The 17,768-nt window shown below is 41.5% G+C and overlaps 1 protein-coding gene across 8 annotated transcripts in view; it reads right to left on the reverse strand.

Moving 5' to 3' along the window:
• GRAMD1B (GRAM domain containing 1B) overlaps positions 1–17,768 on the reverse strand; it is a 130,319-nt gene that overhangs the window by 93,021 nt on the left and 19,530 nt on the right. Inside the window, exon 1 of one of the 8 annotated variants that reach the window (XM_087970128.1) lies at positions 11,288–11,864. The exons of the other annotated variants lie outside the window; for them this stretch is intronic. Coding sequence (XP_087826254.1) covers positions 11,288–11,397 — 110 coding nt within the window. The 5' untranslated portion in view covers positions 11,398–11,864. Of the gene's footprint in view, positions 1–11,287; positions 11,865–17,768 lie in introns of those variants that run through there. 8 annotated transcript variants of the gene reach the window in all.

Below are 17,768 nucleotides of genomic sequence, written 5' to 3' on the forward strand. Positions count from 1 at the left end.
CCAGGCAGCAAGAGGGCGCAAGAAGGAGACAGTACCTTGATCTTGAGGAAGGAGGGAGGGATGAAGGCTGGGCAGAAGGTCTCCTTTAGAAAAAGGTGAGGGGGAGGCACAATGCAAAACGGTCCACAAAGCTAGAAGATGTCAGAGGGTGAACACAGGTTCCCAGAAACTGTGGCATCTGCCACTTCACCCATTGCCACTTGGCTGGTTCCCCAACCTCTGGACTGATCACAGGAAGGCAGCTGTTGGGGGAGCGTTCGCCAGAATGAAGTCAAGTGTGAGCGATTTACCAGCAGGCTTCTCACAACGTGGAGGACTTGCTCTGCCCTTGAGTGATGGGGGAGGGAGAGGGGGAGGGGTAAGGGAGGGGGGGGAGTATCTGTCTGTTCAGGGTCACGTGATGCTCTATAAGCTGCTAGGCAGAGATAAAATATCTGGCTCTCCTGCTCTACGACTTGCTGCACCAAATAACTTTTTTTTTTCTTACAGAATGGTCTTTTGGGAAATGCACGGCGACGCAACTTGCATTTTTTTGGTTTTTTTTTTTTTTTTAAAAAGAGTCTATTGCAGTTTTAAAAATAAAACGACTGGATTAATTAATGAAATAATAAAATAACGAATTAATAAAATTATAGTCAAATGGTTGTTTAATAATGATATCAGGCTATATAATTGTTGATTGATAATATGAGCTATTATGTAATATAACTACAATGGAGACTATGAAATGGATGCACACAAAAAAAGTGGTAAACCAACCGATACACTGTCTGTAAACTCATGAAGGAAAGATGATGTTTTTATGTTTTATGTGTTTTTTGTTTGTTGTTAAAATTAATAAAACTGTTTTCAAAAAAAAATAAAACGAGCATGCACAAATGCCATGTATCCTCCCTCCTCCCGAAGTGTGAAAGTTGGTTTAAAACCACACAAACACAGTCACAAGGAGGCAGTTGCAACTGTTAGTGAAACCTGATGCAGGAGAAAATTTCATCAGCCAAACGGAAAAGCTTGAGAAGGAACTGGCAGCCAAACCAATTCCCACCTCTGCAAATATATATATAATCTCCTAATTTCCATGGCAGTTTGCCACCATTATGTACTTTAAAATTTAAAAAAAACATTAAAACATTGTTTCCGCGCTATACTGTATTAAAATCTGTGAGGTAGACCAAGCCAGCCAAATAGAACATAAAACATAGAAATGATACATACATCATGAATAAATGCATTTGTTTGAAAATAATTTGTTTTTTTCACATTAAATCCCTTGCTATTAAATAATTAAAAAGGCAGATACACGTTTTCAATTGCATGTCAGAATCCAAAGTCATAGTTTGGTCTGCACCATAATTTCTTTGTAACTTTTTTATTGTATAATTAGGGCCTCACCAAGACTAAATCAGGCACGAGGAAGGGCAAATAAGTCAAAATGCAACAGGTAAACAAAATGCACAGGTACGGTATAAGTGGTACCTGGGTCAACAGTGGTGACTGCGAGAGGGATCTCCGAGTCCTAGTGGAGAATCATTTAAATATGAGCCAGCAGTGTGTGCTGCAGCAGCCAAAAAAGCCAACAGGGTTCTAGGCTGCATAAACAGAGGGATGGAATCAAGATCACGTGAAGTGTTAATACCACTTTTATAATGCCTTGGTAAGGCCACACTTGGAATACTGCATCCAGTTTTGGTCGCCACGATGTAAAAAAGATGTAGATGTGGAAAGAGTGCAGAGAAGAGCAACAAAGAGGATTAGGGGACTGGAGGATAAAACCAGGGGTGGGATTCTACCAGTTCGCACCTATTCACTAGAACCAGTTGTTAACATTCTAAGCAGTTCGGAGAACCGGTTGTTAGAAGAAATTACTGGCCTAATCCTGTAAGGAAGGCAGGAAGGAAACATTCTGGTCTTGCTTACAGAAACTGCCTCTCCGTTAACCCTTATTACATTCTTGGCAGGATTAGACTTCCTGTCTCTGGAACTTCTCTGGAGTTTTTCCCCTCTCCTTTGCTGGTACTTTGCTTGTGTGGAGGGACCATTCAAAGTTACAATGGCACTGAAAAAAGTGACTTATGACCCTTTTTCACACTTATGACTGTTGTAGCCTCCCCACAGTCATAGGAGGCTAGGTGAGGAGATGCGTGCCTCGATGTGAGTGATATTGAGTTGGCCACGCCCAGCCAATAACATGACCACCAAGCCATGTCCACCAAGTCACATGACCACCAAGCCACGCCCACCAACGAAGCCACGCCCACAGAACCAGTTGTTAAAAATTTTGAATCCCACCCTTGGAAAAAACATATGAAGAACAGTTGCTGGAATTGGGTATGTCTAGTTTGATGAAAAGAAGGACAAGGCGTGACATGATAGCAGTTTTCCTATATCTAAGAAGTTGCCCCAAAGAAGAGAGAGTCAAATTATTCTCCCAAAGCACCTGAAGGCAGGACAAGAAGCAACGGATGGAAACTAATCAAGGAGAGAAGCAACCTAGAACTAAGGAGGAATTTCCTGACAGTGAGGACAATTAATCAGGGGAACAACTTGCCTCCAGAAGTTGTAAATGCTCCAACACCGGAGGTTTTGAAGAAGAGATTGGACAACCATTTGTCTCAATTGGTATAGAGTTTTCTGCCTAAGCAGGGGGTTGGACAGGAAGACCTCTAAGTTCCCTTCCAACTATGTTATTCTATTCTATTCTAAAATGGAGCCCGCACCCATACAATCAAAGCTTTACAATGTTTTGGGGAGATTAGATTGGCACATCAATCCTGAGAAGCAATTGGCTTTCTTGCTTCTCCCACACATGTGTTTCTATGAAGGCTTTCCTCTTATTGCCGTCTCAGCAAAGCTAAATTTCCGATGTGGTTAACCAGTCCTGTGAAGCCACCCTATAATTCTATCATATTTTTAGTGCTTCCTTCCAGGCTCCCAATGCATTGAAATCCTTTTTTTTAAAAAAAAAATTTTTTATTTTTTATAAGAATCATGTTTGCTCTCCTACAGCCTTTTCTGACCTCTGGGCAGTAGAGGTTTGAAATCTGCAGTTGTTGTGGTTAGCCGGCAGCAGATGCGGACAGCTGAGGAGAGCGAGGACTCAGATGAGGGGCCAGGACCATTAGGGAGTGGACTTCAGAGATTGTGGGGGCTGGCAGCAGCAATGAGGAGATTCCCGAGGAGCCTGTGCCAAGTGTGCATGCGCACAGGATTGCTCATAGCAAAGAGCAGCTGCAACAGCACGGGTGACTTGGGAATAAGGCTGCAAAGTAACGGCCCCTCCTTCAAGAAGATAAAAGCCAGCTGTGAAACAAACGTACTTTGCAGAAGGCAAAGACGTTTTGAAACCTCAACCTCGTGGATATTCCAGTATCCTGAGTTTGAATTTGAAGATTCTTATTTTGCAAATTATTTCTTGTCCGTTATCTTTTGGAAAGTCTCGCACAGTTTGGCAAGGCTTGTGTTTATCATAGCTAATTATTTTGTAAAAGCATTAGAAAGTTTCTGTTCTTTTTGAATGGTGTTTGATTTGTTGGAAAAGGGCGTGAGTCAGAACAGGAGCCCAAGATAATTAAAAACATATGGCACTTTCTGAAAATGCAGAGGAGGAGGAAGGAAGGAAAAGAAGCTAGAAATGTCTTATTGTGGAGAGATTTTCTTGACATTGTGAGGAGTTTGAGAGATTCCGGAAGCAAAAGAGCATCATACAGTACGTTTTTTTTCCCTCTCTGTAGATATCTTCTGCATATGTGATATATTCCACTTCTTTAAGATAACTGAGTAAGATAACAGAATAACAGAGTTGGAAGGGCCCTTGGAGTCCAACCCTCCAACTCAGGCAGGAAACCAACAGTTGAATTAAATCTTTGGGGCAAAAACAGTTTGCCCGTTTTCTTAGCTGATCTTTCTTGTAGGATTAGAAAGAGCTCCGAAAGAGGTTGCAAGGCTTTGGTCCAGGGAAGCTAGCAGCTGGCAATTTGTCCTATACGGGTACAATACAATAATTCCTTTAGTGACCGTTCAAAGTTACAACATCACTGGAAAAAAAAAATCCCAAAGGTGCTTGGTTCAAGAGGCAAACTGGACTTTCTGGTTATTTTCTTTGCTTCTCATCCTAGAAGCTTCTTCAGCTTTTGAGTTCGATCCTACATAGAGGCAGATATTTCTCTCTCTGGGCACAATGAGAATATTATCTGCTAAGCAAAACTCCACATTGGCAACAGGAAAGGCATCCAGCCAGTAAACCCTCGGCTCCCTACAACAGTTGCCCAGACTCCACCCTGCAAGGTATTATGGGGTCATTAAAAGATGATGCTTAACCCTAACCCTAACAGAAGAATATAATAAAAAAAGATAAATATATTATGCTACATATCTTAACAGCTGCTAGGATTTCCTACACACAATTTTGGAAGCAGGAAAATGTATCACCAGAGGATGATGTTATAAAAAAAATTTAGACTGTGCAGAGATGGACAGACTAACCATGAAATTAAGAGACAAAGAAGAGTCGATATATTAGAATGTCTGGGGTGCCTGGTATGAACGGTTTAAGAATAAAAAGAAATAAAAATGGCAATTATAAAAAGAATAAGAAACAATGTAAATACATATATCTATATTCGTATCTATCTATATTTATTTATATATTAAGTTGAAATTGTATAACGAAAGAAATGGGTATATAGAAAGAAGATAAGGAAATGTAAAAGATGTCTTGATGTTGATGTAATGATGTATAAAGTTTTATTTTATGTTTTTAAATTTTGAAAACTAAATAATTTTTTTTTAAAAAGAAGATGATGCTGATGTTGATGGAATTCAATTACATAACAGAGTCTTAAATAGGAAGGAGTTGGATAGCACCTTTCCCAACCAGGACATTTTGTTGCACGGTATCCTGACCTTAATGGCTTCCAGCCTACTATCAACCTCTTTCTTGGCTTTTCCACTGTTGGAAGTTAAAACCCACCCCTCTCCTAGGAAAATGAAATATTTTAGGATATACTAAAAAGGCAGAATATTTCCCCTAAAAAGAAAAGTAGAAACTCAGAGAGGCAGAAACTCAGCCCTCCCATCCCCAACTTTGCTAATGGACCATTACTCTGGCCTAAGCCAGTCTATTTTACATAACAAAGATCTACTCCAGGTAGAGTTATAATAGGAATTGCCCAAAGCCTTTTCATTACATCATCAAGCAGCAAGGCTCAACCAAGCCTGGGGCTCAGGACAGCCTACGGAGTTGCCCCCTGCATGGCCTCATGGGAGTCTGACAACCATTCAGAATACAAGCTGAAATTCAAACCCTAACAGAGGGCATAAAACCAAGGGATTCTCAGCATCTCTTCCCTTTTTCTTCACCCAAGAGCTCCAAGACATGTGATCCTGTCCACCATTAAACCATCTTTCCAAGCAGTCACCATGTTTCCAGTGTCTTTCCTCCCCACTTGAAACTGAACCCAGAAGGCAATTTCTTCCAACACCACCAAAGAACTCTATTTCCTTAATGTTGTCGTAAAACCACATGAAAACCATGTTAGGAAACTCAGAGGTTGCCACGTACTGTACACCTATATGCTTCCAGCTTTCACCCAGGTTGCACCACTAAATCTATCTTTTATTCCTAAAGCCCTACACTACAACCATATTTGTTCTAACCCGCTGAACAGAGATGCTCCTTCGATGGAATTAAACCAGGCATTTCAGGGGCCCCAACTACCCATCCGAACGAAATCAATAAACAAATCAATACAGCCTGATTTAAACCCAGGAAAGGCCTATTAAAAGACAGATTTTTTTTTAAAAAAAACAGGTCAGCAGAACAATACCAATTGCCCCTTCAGCTCAACATAGTTGACCTCATCCCATTCCTAAGAGGTCTGTAAGGGGCGTACATAAGTGCACCATCGTGCCTACCATCCCTGTCCTATTGTCCGCATTTATTCATACCTATTTCCTGTATTCTTACTCATGTTTATACTTATACCTATTATCTTGTAAGAGATTGACAAATCAAATAAAAATAAAATAGTCAAATACATTATGAGTAGGCAGCATTGGGGAATGATGCTGCACTTTCTCAGAAAATGGCCGGCTCATTCTTGTGTATGACCAGCCAACTTGGAAAATGATTCTTACAACCAACTACAACCACCACAGAAGCCCAACGAAACAATGACGTTACAATGGGGAGGAAACCAGACTCTATTGCAAAGCCAAAGGTCTATTTTGCTTGCACATCTACATCACCCACATAGGTCCCAACATACATGCACATTGGAGATGCTTTCCCATGTTGGATGTGACATATGCCACCATCTGCCAGCAAAGCCCCTCTGGATTCGATCGAACGGTTTAGTTTAGTTTACTTTATTGTCATTGCATCTCATACAATGAAATCAAACACTATCTTCAGTGCACATCTTGACCATGAAAATAAACGCAAACACACATCCTTCACCCTTCACACATTGAACTGGAAAACCCCTGACACCACACCAACACTGCACTATACAGCAGAATTCAAAAGAGCTACTGCCCTGTTTTTCATCCTATTTGTCCTTGTTTTTATTATCCTGTACCATCTGCCAGAGAATAATAGTTCAAAAAAAGGGTTCCCAGGATGAGATGGATCTTTGAGAATATTTTGAACTTTCTTAAGGCAGCGGGAGCTGTAAAGCTCTTCCAAAGAGGGGAGAGGGCAACCCATGATCTTTTGGGCAATGATGTTCACCCTCTGGAGTGCTTTCCTATCTGCCTCGTGATCAATCAATCAGCAAAATAACGAATAGTTACAAGTCTGATATCAGGGGTTTGGTTTTTTTTGTTTGTTTTTTGTAAAGGACCAAAGAACCTTGAAGCATTTTAATATTTCCAGGAAACTCAATTATACCTGTTTCAAAATTATTTCAGAGCAAAACTATGTCAGTGTTAATGAACTGGAAACTGCTACTCAAAGACGCAATGGGTTTTTAACACCTTACAATTGCTAATTGATGAGGTATTAATTAATTAATCAGCCTCATATGCCCCGCATCTGAATGACTCCATTCTTTCTCTCCCCTTTCCCCCTGATTTGCCTGATCCCCCTTTTCAATGCCCTTTTCAAATCCTTTGATCCCATCCACCGATCTGAGGAAGTGACCTATTACGTCTATGGATCATCAGCAGATCTATTCAATCATCCAGGTCATGGTTATCCCAAAAGTGCTTTTTTTCCACAAGGCAACTGGACTTCACTGCACCATCTCCAATATATCATCATCATCCAGCCTTGGTTTGTAAGAGGAAGAAACCCCTCCAAATGTTGACTCATTCCATTGATTGACAGTTCTTATGGTATTCCCAACGTCCGTTATGGGGCTACTTCTTTGAAGTTGCTACATCTTTGAAGCTACGTCTTTGAAGGCTGTGAGTTCGATCTTAGGTAGAAGGAGTTATTTCTCTCTCTGGGCACACTGAGAATATATCTGCTGAACAAAACTCTGCATTGGTGACAGGAAGGGCATCCGGCCATGAAAACACTCTGCTAGCTCCTTTCTGTTGCCCAGACTCCAATCCCGCAAGGGATTATGGGGGTCATTAAATGAAAATGATCTTCGAAGTGTCTAATCTTCCAATTAGTCCTTCTAATCTTCCCCTCTAGAACAAACGAGAATAAGTCTAAACCTCCTGTAGTGTGATAGCTGTATGGATTATATGAAGACAGCTCTACAGATAAGATGAAGACAACTATCTGGACCTCTACAACTTAAATATACCTAGATCGTTTCACTGTTTGTCGTGATTTTTGGTCTGTGGTCCTTTCTCCATCTTGGTAGCAGTGGTGGGACTAAAAAACATTTTTACTACTGGTTCTGTGGGCGTGGCTCGGTGGGCGTGGCTTGGTGGATGTGGCAGAGGAAGGATACTGTAAAATCCCCATTCTCACCCACTCCAGGGGAAGGATACTGTAAAATCCCTATTCCCTCCCCACCCCACTAGCCTGCTTTCCAGCTCCGTTCTCCTGTGCAGGGCAACCAAAGAAGATCCAGCCGATCAGCTGGGACTCAATGGGAGGCAGAGAATAGATGGGGGCGGGGCCAGTCAGAGGTGGGATTTGCCGGTTCTCCAAACTACTCAAAATTTCCGCTACCGGTTCTCCAGAACCGATCAGAACCGGCTGAATACCACCTCTGCCTGGTAGCCCTTTTACCTTTTCCTCCGTTTGTCAAACGCTGGAAATCCAACCACCCTGGGAGAACTCATGGCCGTTCTTCAGCATTCGAGCTTCTTCACTTAATATTTTCTCAGAAGCTCTGGGTGCCGATCTTTACAATCTCCCACCTGGACGTCCCACAAACTGAGTGTGGGCCGATCCCAGAGGCGTTTGCATGACTGTGGTTGCTCATAAAGTTTGTGATAAAATTCAAACTCCAGCCCCCTCAGGTCAGGTGCCTCTGAACCACAATTCTCCAGGCACATCTATTTGTAAATGACCAACTATTACCAGAAGTATAGTGTGAACTGCATGGCTGCCTTGAAGCATGCTGCGTGGGAGAGAGATAATGCAAATATTTAACCACAATTGACTCAATCCGTGTGTTGGGGGGGAGAAACTCACGGCAGCAAAAGGCCACTGCTGGGCCATGAGGTTTTCCCACATCGTCTCTCTATATGCGTAGTCACTTCCTCTGATATCTACAGGTTTTCCCTGACCTACGTTGTCATAGAAAAAAAGCCAGTTATGACCATTTTTCACACTTATGACCGTTGCATCCCCATGCTCACATGATCAAAATTCAGACCCTTGGTAACTGCCTCATATTTATGACGGTTGCAATGTCCTGGGGACATATAATCCCCTTTTGCGCCCATCTGACAGCCAAGTCAATGGGGAAGCCAGGTTCACTTAACAACCGGCTTAACAGCTGCAATGATTCGTTTAACAACTATGGTTGTAAAACGGGATAAAATTCCCCGAACAACTATCTTGCTTACCAACATAAATATTGAGCTCAATTGTGGTGGTACATCAAGGGCTAGGCATTCAGAACTATAGATGGCTTCTCCTGCTTGGGTGGGGGAGGTTGGACTAGATGACCTACAAGGTCCCTTACAACTCTGTTAATCTGAATACTAATCTGGAGGAGAAGCGAAACATTTTCAAGGGGAACAAAACCAAGGAAGTCCAGTTTTCTTTTGGAAAAAGCATCTTTTGGTCTCACTCAGAACTATAGAAGCTTCTTGGGTGAGAAGCAAAATGTTTTCAAGTGAACAAAACCAAGGAAGTCCAGTTATCTTTTAGAAAAAGCATCTTTCAATTTTATTCAGAACTATAGAAGCTTCTTGAATGAGAAGCGAAACATTTTCAAAGAAAAAAAAACCCAAGAAAATCCAGTTATCTTTTAGAAAAAGCATCTTTCAATTTTATTCAGAACTATAGAAGCTTCTTGAATGAGAAGCGAAACATTTCAAAGAAAACAAAAAACCCAAGAAAATCCAGTTTCTTTTGAAAAAAACCCCTTTGGAGTCTTTTTTCTCCTGAATGCTGCCTCTTGCCTACCCAAGCAAAATCAAAGGAAGTCCTTCCATCCACCCAAGATACAAATATACCATAGCACAAGACCTAAAACAGGCTTAGCACAGATTAGAAAACAAACACACACACACACACACCAAAATTCTCCTCCTGGGAATTCACCAAAAAGGTCTTTTTTCACAACGCCAAATTGCATTATACAGTTCTGTCCCAACCTTCTGTACCACCTAGAAATATTGAAGGCACCCACTCAATGTCCTTGCATGTCCCGGAAAAGGTCAAATTTCAAAGCTCCATCACTGAAGAAATCGGAGCTTTTAACACCTCTTCATTATCCCAGTCAAAGAGCCAGATGAACAGATAAACTGGGCAGGATTAACCTTTCTGAAGGGGGAAAAAAAGAAGAACCTCCACCCACCCACCCCTTTGGAGATTCAGATAACAGAATAACAAGAGTTGGAAGGGATCTTGTAGGTCATCTAGTCCAACCCCCCGCCCAAGCGGAAGACCCTACACCATTTCTGACAAATGGCAGCCCAATCTCTTATTGAAAGTCTCCAGTGATGACTTTCAAGAAGAGATTGGACTGCCATTTATTTTATTTTTTTTAAGATGGGGGAGGAGGTAAAATAACAGAGTTGGAAGGGACCTTTAGAGATGATCTAGTCCAACCCCGGCTCAAGCAAGGAACCTTAAACCATTTCAGACAAATGGATCTCCTATCTTTTCTTGAAAACCTCCAGTGATGGAGCAACCCACAACTTCTGGGGATAATCCATGGAAGCAATTGTTCTAACTGTCAGGAAATTAATTCCTTCATTCTAAGTGGGTCCTTTCCTTGGTTAGTTTCCATCCGTTGCTTCTTGTCCTGCCTTCAAATGCTTAGGAAAAATAGTAGTTTGACATCCTCTTACTGTTTTGCATCTCCCAGAGATCCTCCCCTCCCCTTCAGATCCTCCTCCCCGCTCAGCCCCTCAGGGTCCCTTCCTTCCAGCCCTATGATGGTGAGAAAGAACCTACTTCCTACCCTACCCTGATACAAAAAATGCTGGGCTGTGTTGAGATGGATAATCTCACAGCGGAATTAAAAGCCAAGGATGAATCGGAATATTATGCGGTTTGGGGTAGATGGTATAAATGGGTAGAACAAAGAAATAAGAATTCATGTATAGGAATAAATGTAAATATATGTATTATTTAATGACACAATACTGTTAACCATGTAAATAGAGATATGCATTTTTTTAAAAATAAATGAAAGGAAGGAAGGAAGGAAGGAAGGAAGGAAGGAAGGAAGGAAGGAAGGAAGGAAGGAAAGAAGGAAGGAAGAAAGAAAGAGGGGCTCACTAAGAAAGGATTTTTCAAAATGACCATCAGAGCATTAGTATTTCTTATATTATTATTAACACGCTCTGATGCTAAGGAGTTCTACTCCCCTTCCCCACCTGGAAAGAAATCTCTTCCAAATGCAAAACGCAAGCAGAGAAGAATTTCAGTTTTACTTTCACAGCACCAAGCAGCTTTAGTACAGAACAGTTCAGCTAAGCCACGCCCAGGCTCTTCGCTGCCTCCTTCTTGCTCACACAGCAAATACTGTTTCAGTTTCCAAACAGCCCTCAACTCTCTCACACCCTGACAGGACGCTTGCCAGATGAATACCGATGGAGGCTGGTAGGCAGAGGCAGATTTCCCTCCCTTATTTTCCTCCCAAAAAACTAAGCCCGATCACATAGTTTCGTAGTGAAGCCCGGGTATCGAGCTAGTACTTACATCAGCCTGAGAAGGGAGAGTTTTTTCCTCAAGGAAGCTAACCGGAGATGGCAAGTCTGCTTTGTACCCAAGTTGGAGGAGATCTTCTTGGAAGGAAGGTTCTGGACCATGACTGGGCTTGGCAGAGCACTGGTGGGTAACACAGGAGCCCACCACCCATAGAAAGCTTCGCCAAAGTCCTCAAGGTGCCCTGACGGTCTAGTCCTGAAGAAAACGTTGCTTCAGAGTCCAGGCCATAGAAACAGGTCCAAAAGGCAATGTGTGTATCAGACGCTTGGTGCATGTGCCTTCTTCTCCTCGAGTCAAGATTCCTTAGAGGATAACTCCATAGGTTTCAGGTCTCCAGAACCGAAGAGATCCTGGATGGCGCAATCTTCACCAGATTTCCCCAAACAGCCTCCTTATTATGACCGTTCTTGGGTGTTTCTCCCACTTCTGAGGACTAAAACGATCTTGGCTGGATATTTTGATTGCTTCTTTTCGGGAAACTCCGGTGCCGTCTTCCCTTGATGCTCAAGTTTTCCTTCTGTGTGTCTGTGTCTTGAGGTGGATAGCAAGTCTTCTGTGTCCCAGTTCTGAAGACACAAACCACCCCTGCCTGCCCAGCTCCACCTGGGCAGGATGTCAGCTGCAAGTGTGCTACCAGAGAAAGGTTGAACTTCTGGCTCCTGAAATCCCAACGCAGCACCTGAAAACAACATTCCCCCACCCCCAGGGAGCTCCGAAGCTTGCTCCCTCCTGCCATCATCAGCAAATTAAACGGGTTGGTAGGAGCACCTGATCAACTGAAGCAGGTGGCACAAGAGAACATTGAGGCTCTACTCAGGACATGCAAACACGTGTATGAACACAAGCCTCCAGGAACAAGAGGTTCTGAGTAGTGGTGGGATTCAAATAATTGAACCACTGGTTCTCTGCCCTAATGATTTCTTCCAACAACCAGTTCACCAAACGGCTCAGAAAGTTAACAACTGGTTCTCCCGAAGTGAGGAAGGAAGGAAGGAGAGTGAGGAAGGAAGGAAGGAAGGAAGGAAGGAAGGAAGGAAGGAAGGAAGGAAGGAAGGAAGGAAGGAAGGAAGGAAGGAAGGAAGGAAAGGGAATGAGGAAAGGAGAAAGAAAGGAAGGAAAGTGAGGAAGAAAGGAAGGGGAGTGAGGAAAGGAGGAAGGAAGGAAGGAAGGAAGGAGAGTGAGGAAAAAATGAAGGGGGTGAGGAAGAAAGGGAGTGAGGAAAGGAGGAAGGGAGAAGAGTGAGGAAGGAAGGAAGGAAGAAGGAAGGAAGGAAGGAGTGAGGAAAAATGAAGGAGGAGGAAGAAAGGAGTGAGGAAAGGAGGAAGGGAGAAGTGAGGAAGGAAGGAAGGAAGGAAGGAAGGAAGGAAGGGGAATGAGGAAGGAGAAAGAAAGGAAGGAAAGTGAGGAAGAAAGGAAGGGGAGTGAGGAAAGGAGGAAGGAGGGAAGGAAGGAAGGAAGGAAGGAGAGTGAGGAAGAAAGGAAGGGGGTGAGGAAGAAAGGAAGGGGAGTGAGGAAAGGAGGAAGGGAGAAGAGTGAGAAAGGAAAGGAGGGAGGGAGGGAGGGAGGGAGGGAGGGAGGGAAGGACAGTGAGGAAGAAAGGAAGGAAGAAGAGTGAGGAAGGAAGAAAGGGGAGTGAGGAAAGGAGGAAGGAAGGAAGGAGAGTGAGGACAGGAGGGAGGGAGGAGAGTGAGGAAAGGAGGAAGGAAGGAAGGAAGGAAGGAAGGAAGGAAGAAAGAAAGAAAGAAGAAAGAAAGAAAGAAAGAAAGAAAGAAAGAAAGAAAGAAAGAAAGAAAGAAAGAAAGAAAGAAAGAAAGAAAGAGATGGGGGGATTTAAACATGGACTTTCCAGAGCAGAGTATGGTTTATCTGCTTTGTTCCCTATTATTTCCTCCAGGGTAACAATTTCTACAGGGGCATGGATAATTGGAGGGAAGCATATGGAAGAAAAGGCTGGGCTACTGAATAGTAATTCTCAGCAGCTAGGTTCTCTCTTGGGTTATTAATTGGCCCGCAGAGGGACTTGTTGTTCTCTTTAGACCAAGGAACATTTCTTCCCAGCTTTTACTACCATCGGTAGAGTTATCATGCCAAAGACATAAAGAAACAGAAATGGGTTGCAGCCAAGAGAGAAGAACCAAAGTATGGAGTCGGTTATAAAAGAGCCTTGACTGATATCAAGAGTCCAATTTTTGAATCCATAGCTGGTTTTCAATGAGTGTGGAAGCTTCACAGCCATTTTATCTAGTTGTTAGATAAATTCCAGTGATACAAGATGGCTTTCAAATGCACCAAGAAACTACTCTCAAATTCTTCAGTAAAAGTTAACTTTAAAAATTAAGTAATGTGATTATATATATATTTTTTTTAAAAAAAGAAACAATCCTACTAACTGTTTACATGCATCTATCCCTAGTAGAAGTAGAATTCTTTATTGGCCAAGTGTGATTGGACACTACCAGTTCTGTGGGTGTGGCTTGGTGAGCGTGGTGTGGTTTGGTGGGCGTGGCTTAGTGGGTATGGCGGGGAAGGATACAGTAAAATCTGGGAAACAGGGAAACAGGGGAAAGAAGAGAGGGAAGAGAGAAAGGAAAAGAAGCTACAAAGGACAGAAACAAGATATAAAGATACAGGAAAAGCATACAAGAATCAAAGGTATAAACCTATTTAAAAGACACAGAGACAATGGTTAAAATGTAACTTAAGGAGAGGATTCTGCAAGGTGCATGAAATAGAAAAGGGTTAGAAAATATGTTTAGATGATTAAAGTGATAGAAAAAAATTGTATTGATGTGTAATGGAATATTTGTTTGTAAAGAGAATAAGGTTCTCAATGATTTAAAAAGAAAGTTAAAAAAACTGAAAAGAAACATGGAAGATTTTTTATCAGTTGACAAGATGAATTTGAATAAGAATAATAATTTTATTGACTACTGTTAATAACTATTGTTTTGTTTTTTATTTAAAGACAGTAATAAGTAAAATATGAAATATAGATGATTAAAGTGAAAGGCAACTGATATTACTAGGTAATGTTTGTTAAAAGAAATAGAAATGTAAAAGATTGTTATTAATATTAATGGCAGAGCTGTACTTGAATAGAATAATTATTTCATTTACTATTGTTATGCATATATACACAGATATATATACATATATACTTTTTTCTTTTAAGAATTTAGTGTGTATTTTTAAGGGAATGTACCAAGCAGAATTTGATTGAAAATAGGTATGTGTTATAAAATAGAGGTTAAAAAATGAATGTTATATCTGTAAAGGTGTAACTTAAATTTTTAAACAAGATTTGAAAAAAGATACAAAGGTGTTACACTCCAGTCTAGTAATTACAGGGGAAATTTTGTTTTATGAGAAAAGATAATATGAAATTGTAAACAGGACAGATGAAAGTATAAAGACATTGATTAGAAAGATTTTAAAAATTTTAAAAATTAGAAAAAGATATGTAATTGAATTAAGAAAAGAATGAGATAATTTAAAATAAGGCTATAGGAAGTAAAGAAAGGGAAAAGCTATTGAAAAAATTGAAAAAATAGTTATAAGATATGGATTAGAATGTATAAGATAAATATGCACTGAGTTTATGTCTGTATGGAGGACTGATAATCCAAGGTCATGCTGTTCTCAAAAAAAAGATATTTTATTTGTATTTATGTTTTGTGAAAACTTAAATAAAACTTTTATTTAAAAAAAAATTGGAATAGCTGCAGCAAGACTAGCTGGCTCTTGGTAGAAGAGCTTCATCATCTACTCCTGTGCCTGAGGATATTAAGAGAAAAAATTCAATTTAATCCCTCCTGGCTCATCCTCCTCCATTGTTGTATCCGGAAGTCAAATGGTGTCTGAGTGGTGATCGCAACCATCTGGCTCACATATTTCCACCAGCACCCACACCTCCAGGAAATCACAGCTTTGGGTTAAGACGCAGTAAGGAAGTTAAACAAATAAAACAATTGGAGAATACTGAAAAACAGACGGGGAAGAGCATTTGGTGGCAGAAGGAAAATTGCAGTCCAAATGTAAAATATATGGGGTGGGGGGAGCAGAACAATTGTCTCTTTCTGCTTATGAACATTTAAAAGACAACTTCAAGACTGGAAAGGCAAAGCATATTTTGCTAATCTGGCTGGAAAAGAAAGTCATGTGCACTATTTTCACTTCTTATTTTTTTTTTTCTTTTCCCCTTTAACCTCTTTTGTTAGCGACGCTGCAGTTTGAAGTTGTAATAAATCAGAGTGTGAATTAGGTTTCCTACTCGAATTACACTCTCTCTCTCTCTCTCTCTCTCTCTCTCTCTCTCTCTCTCCTTGCTTCTTTATCTCTATCTCCAGCCCTTTGTTAGGAGAATTGGGGAGAGGGGGGAATTCGTAGGCATTCACATGCAGGGCAGGGGGGTTGCTACCGGTTCGCACTGGTTCGGGCGAACCGGATGCTAATTTGACAACTGGTTTGCCGAACCGGTAGTTTGGCCGACTGGCTGACCTCATTCCCCCCCCTCCTGCCCCTCCTAGGAGTTTCCACACAGCCCATTTTGGCAGGGCCTGCACGGAGGCTCGGGGAGGGTGAAAAATGGGCTTCCCGGAGGCCCCTGAAGGCCGGAAATAGTCATGTTTCCAGCTTCCAGGGAGCCTCCAGAGCCTGGGGGGGAAAATAGGCCTTCCGGTGGCTCTGGAAGACTGGAAATGGGCCCATTTCCAGCCTCCGGAGGGCCTCCAGAGTCCAGGGAGGCCATTTTCACCCTCTCAGAGACTCAAGGAAAGCCTCCAGAGCTCAGGAAGGGTGAAAACTGCCCTCCCGCCATGGTGAAGGAGGCCGACTAGGCCACACCTACCATGGCCACACCCAACAACCTGGCAGAGAACCCGTTGCTAAATTTTTTGAAGCTCACCCCTGTTCACATGCCATTCCAAAGAGGCAAAGCTAAGAAAAAGCTAAGAAGGAAAACAACAACAAAACAGACTACAGCTAGTCCTCCACTTAGAACAGTTTGTTTAGTGACTATTCAAAGTTACAACAACACTTATGAAAAAGGGACCGGTGGGCAGTTTTCATGCTTATGACCGTTGCAGCATTCCTCACGGTCATGTGATCAAAATTCAGACGCTTGACAAGGGGCTCATATTTTATGACTGTTGCAATGTTCCGGGGTGTCCTGACCCACGCCCTTTTCCAACAAATCAAACACAATCCAAAAGAAACAGAAACCTTGTAATGCTTTTACAAAATAATTAACTGTGATAAGCACAAGCTTTGCCAAACTGTGCGAGACTTGCCAAAAGACAACAGACAAGAAATAATTTGCAATGCAAGAATCTTCAAAAACAAACTCGGGATACTGGAATGTCCACAAGGCTGGGGTTTCAAAACGTCTTTGCCTTCTGCAAAGTACGTTTGTTTCACAGCTGGCTTTTATCTTCTTGAAGGAGGGGCCATTACCTTGCAGACTTACTCCCAAATCACCTGTGCTATTGTAGCTACTCTTTCCTGCGAGCAACCCTGCGCGCACATGCACTTGGCACAGGCTCCTCAGGAACCTCCTCATCGCTGCTGCCAGCCCCCACAATCTCTGAAGGCAGCAGTCCACTCCCTAATGGTCCCGGCCCCTTATCTGAGTCCTCGCTCTCCTCAGCCATCCGCACCTGCTGCCGGCTAACCACAACACGGGGTCATGCGATCAACTTTGCCAAACATCTGAGAAGCAAAGTCAGTAGGCACCAGATTCATTTAACCATCAAGCACCATCATAATCACAATGATTCCATCATAATCACAACGATAACCATCATAATCACAATAATTCTCTGAACAACTGTGTCAAAAGAAAGGTCATAAATTCCCAGGCAAAATTCACTTAACAAATGTCTTGCTTAGTAACACACAGATTTAGCAACACAGAGATTTAAAGCCAGAAATATTTCTGTTAAGTATATTACCAGGAAAAAAAATATGGCAAAGGGAACATATATTTAATACTACATGTTTTGACAGCAGCGAGAATTGCACAACCCTGGAAAAATGAGGAAACTTCTACAGATGAAAATATAACTAAAAAATGATTAGATAGTGCAGAAATTGATAGATTAACATTAAAGATAAAAGATGAAGAAGATACAGAATATTTTTTAACATGGGATTTGTTTTACCAATGGCTAGATAAAAGAGGTAGAAATTAGAAGTAGGAAGATTATCACTACGTACAAGAAAATAATATTATATTATTATAATAATATTATTACTATTATTATGTATACCTAAATTGACCCAGACACTACACTGTTTACTAAGCACTTATGTATGCAAAAGAACAATGCATAAATAAAATATATATAAAAAATGTTTTGCTTAGTATGTAGATATTGTTTATCTCTGTGTGCCTGTTGATAGCTGACACTCCTAACAACACTGACAGGGAAAGCCACTTGTACATAAACAAAGAGCAAATCCCACCCACCCCTTT

Source organism: Notechis scutatus, chromosome 7 (assembly GCF_049901735.1).
Source record: "Notechis scutatus isolate UNSWTSFEM ecotype Mainland chromosome 7, rNotScu1.2, whole genome shotgun sequence".
In the NCBI taxonomy this organism is placed as follows: domain Eukaryota; kingdom Metazoa; phylum Chordata; class Lepidosauria; order Squamata; family Elapidae; genus Notechis; species Notechis scutatus.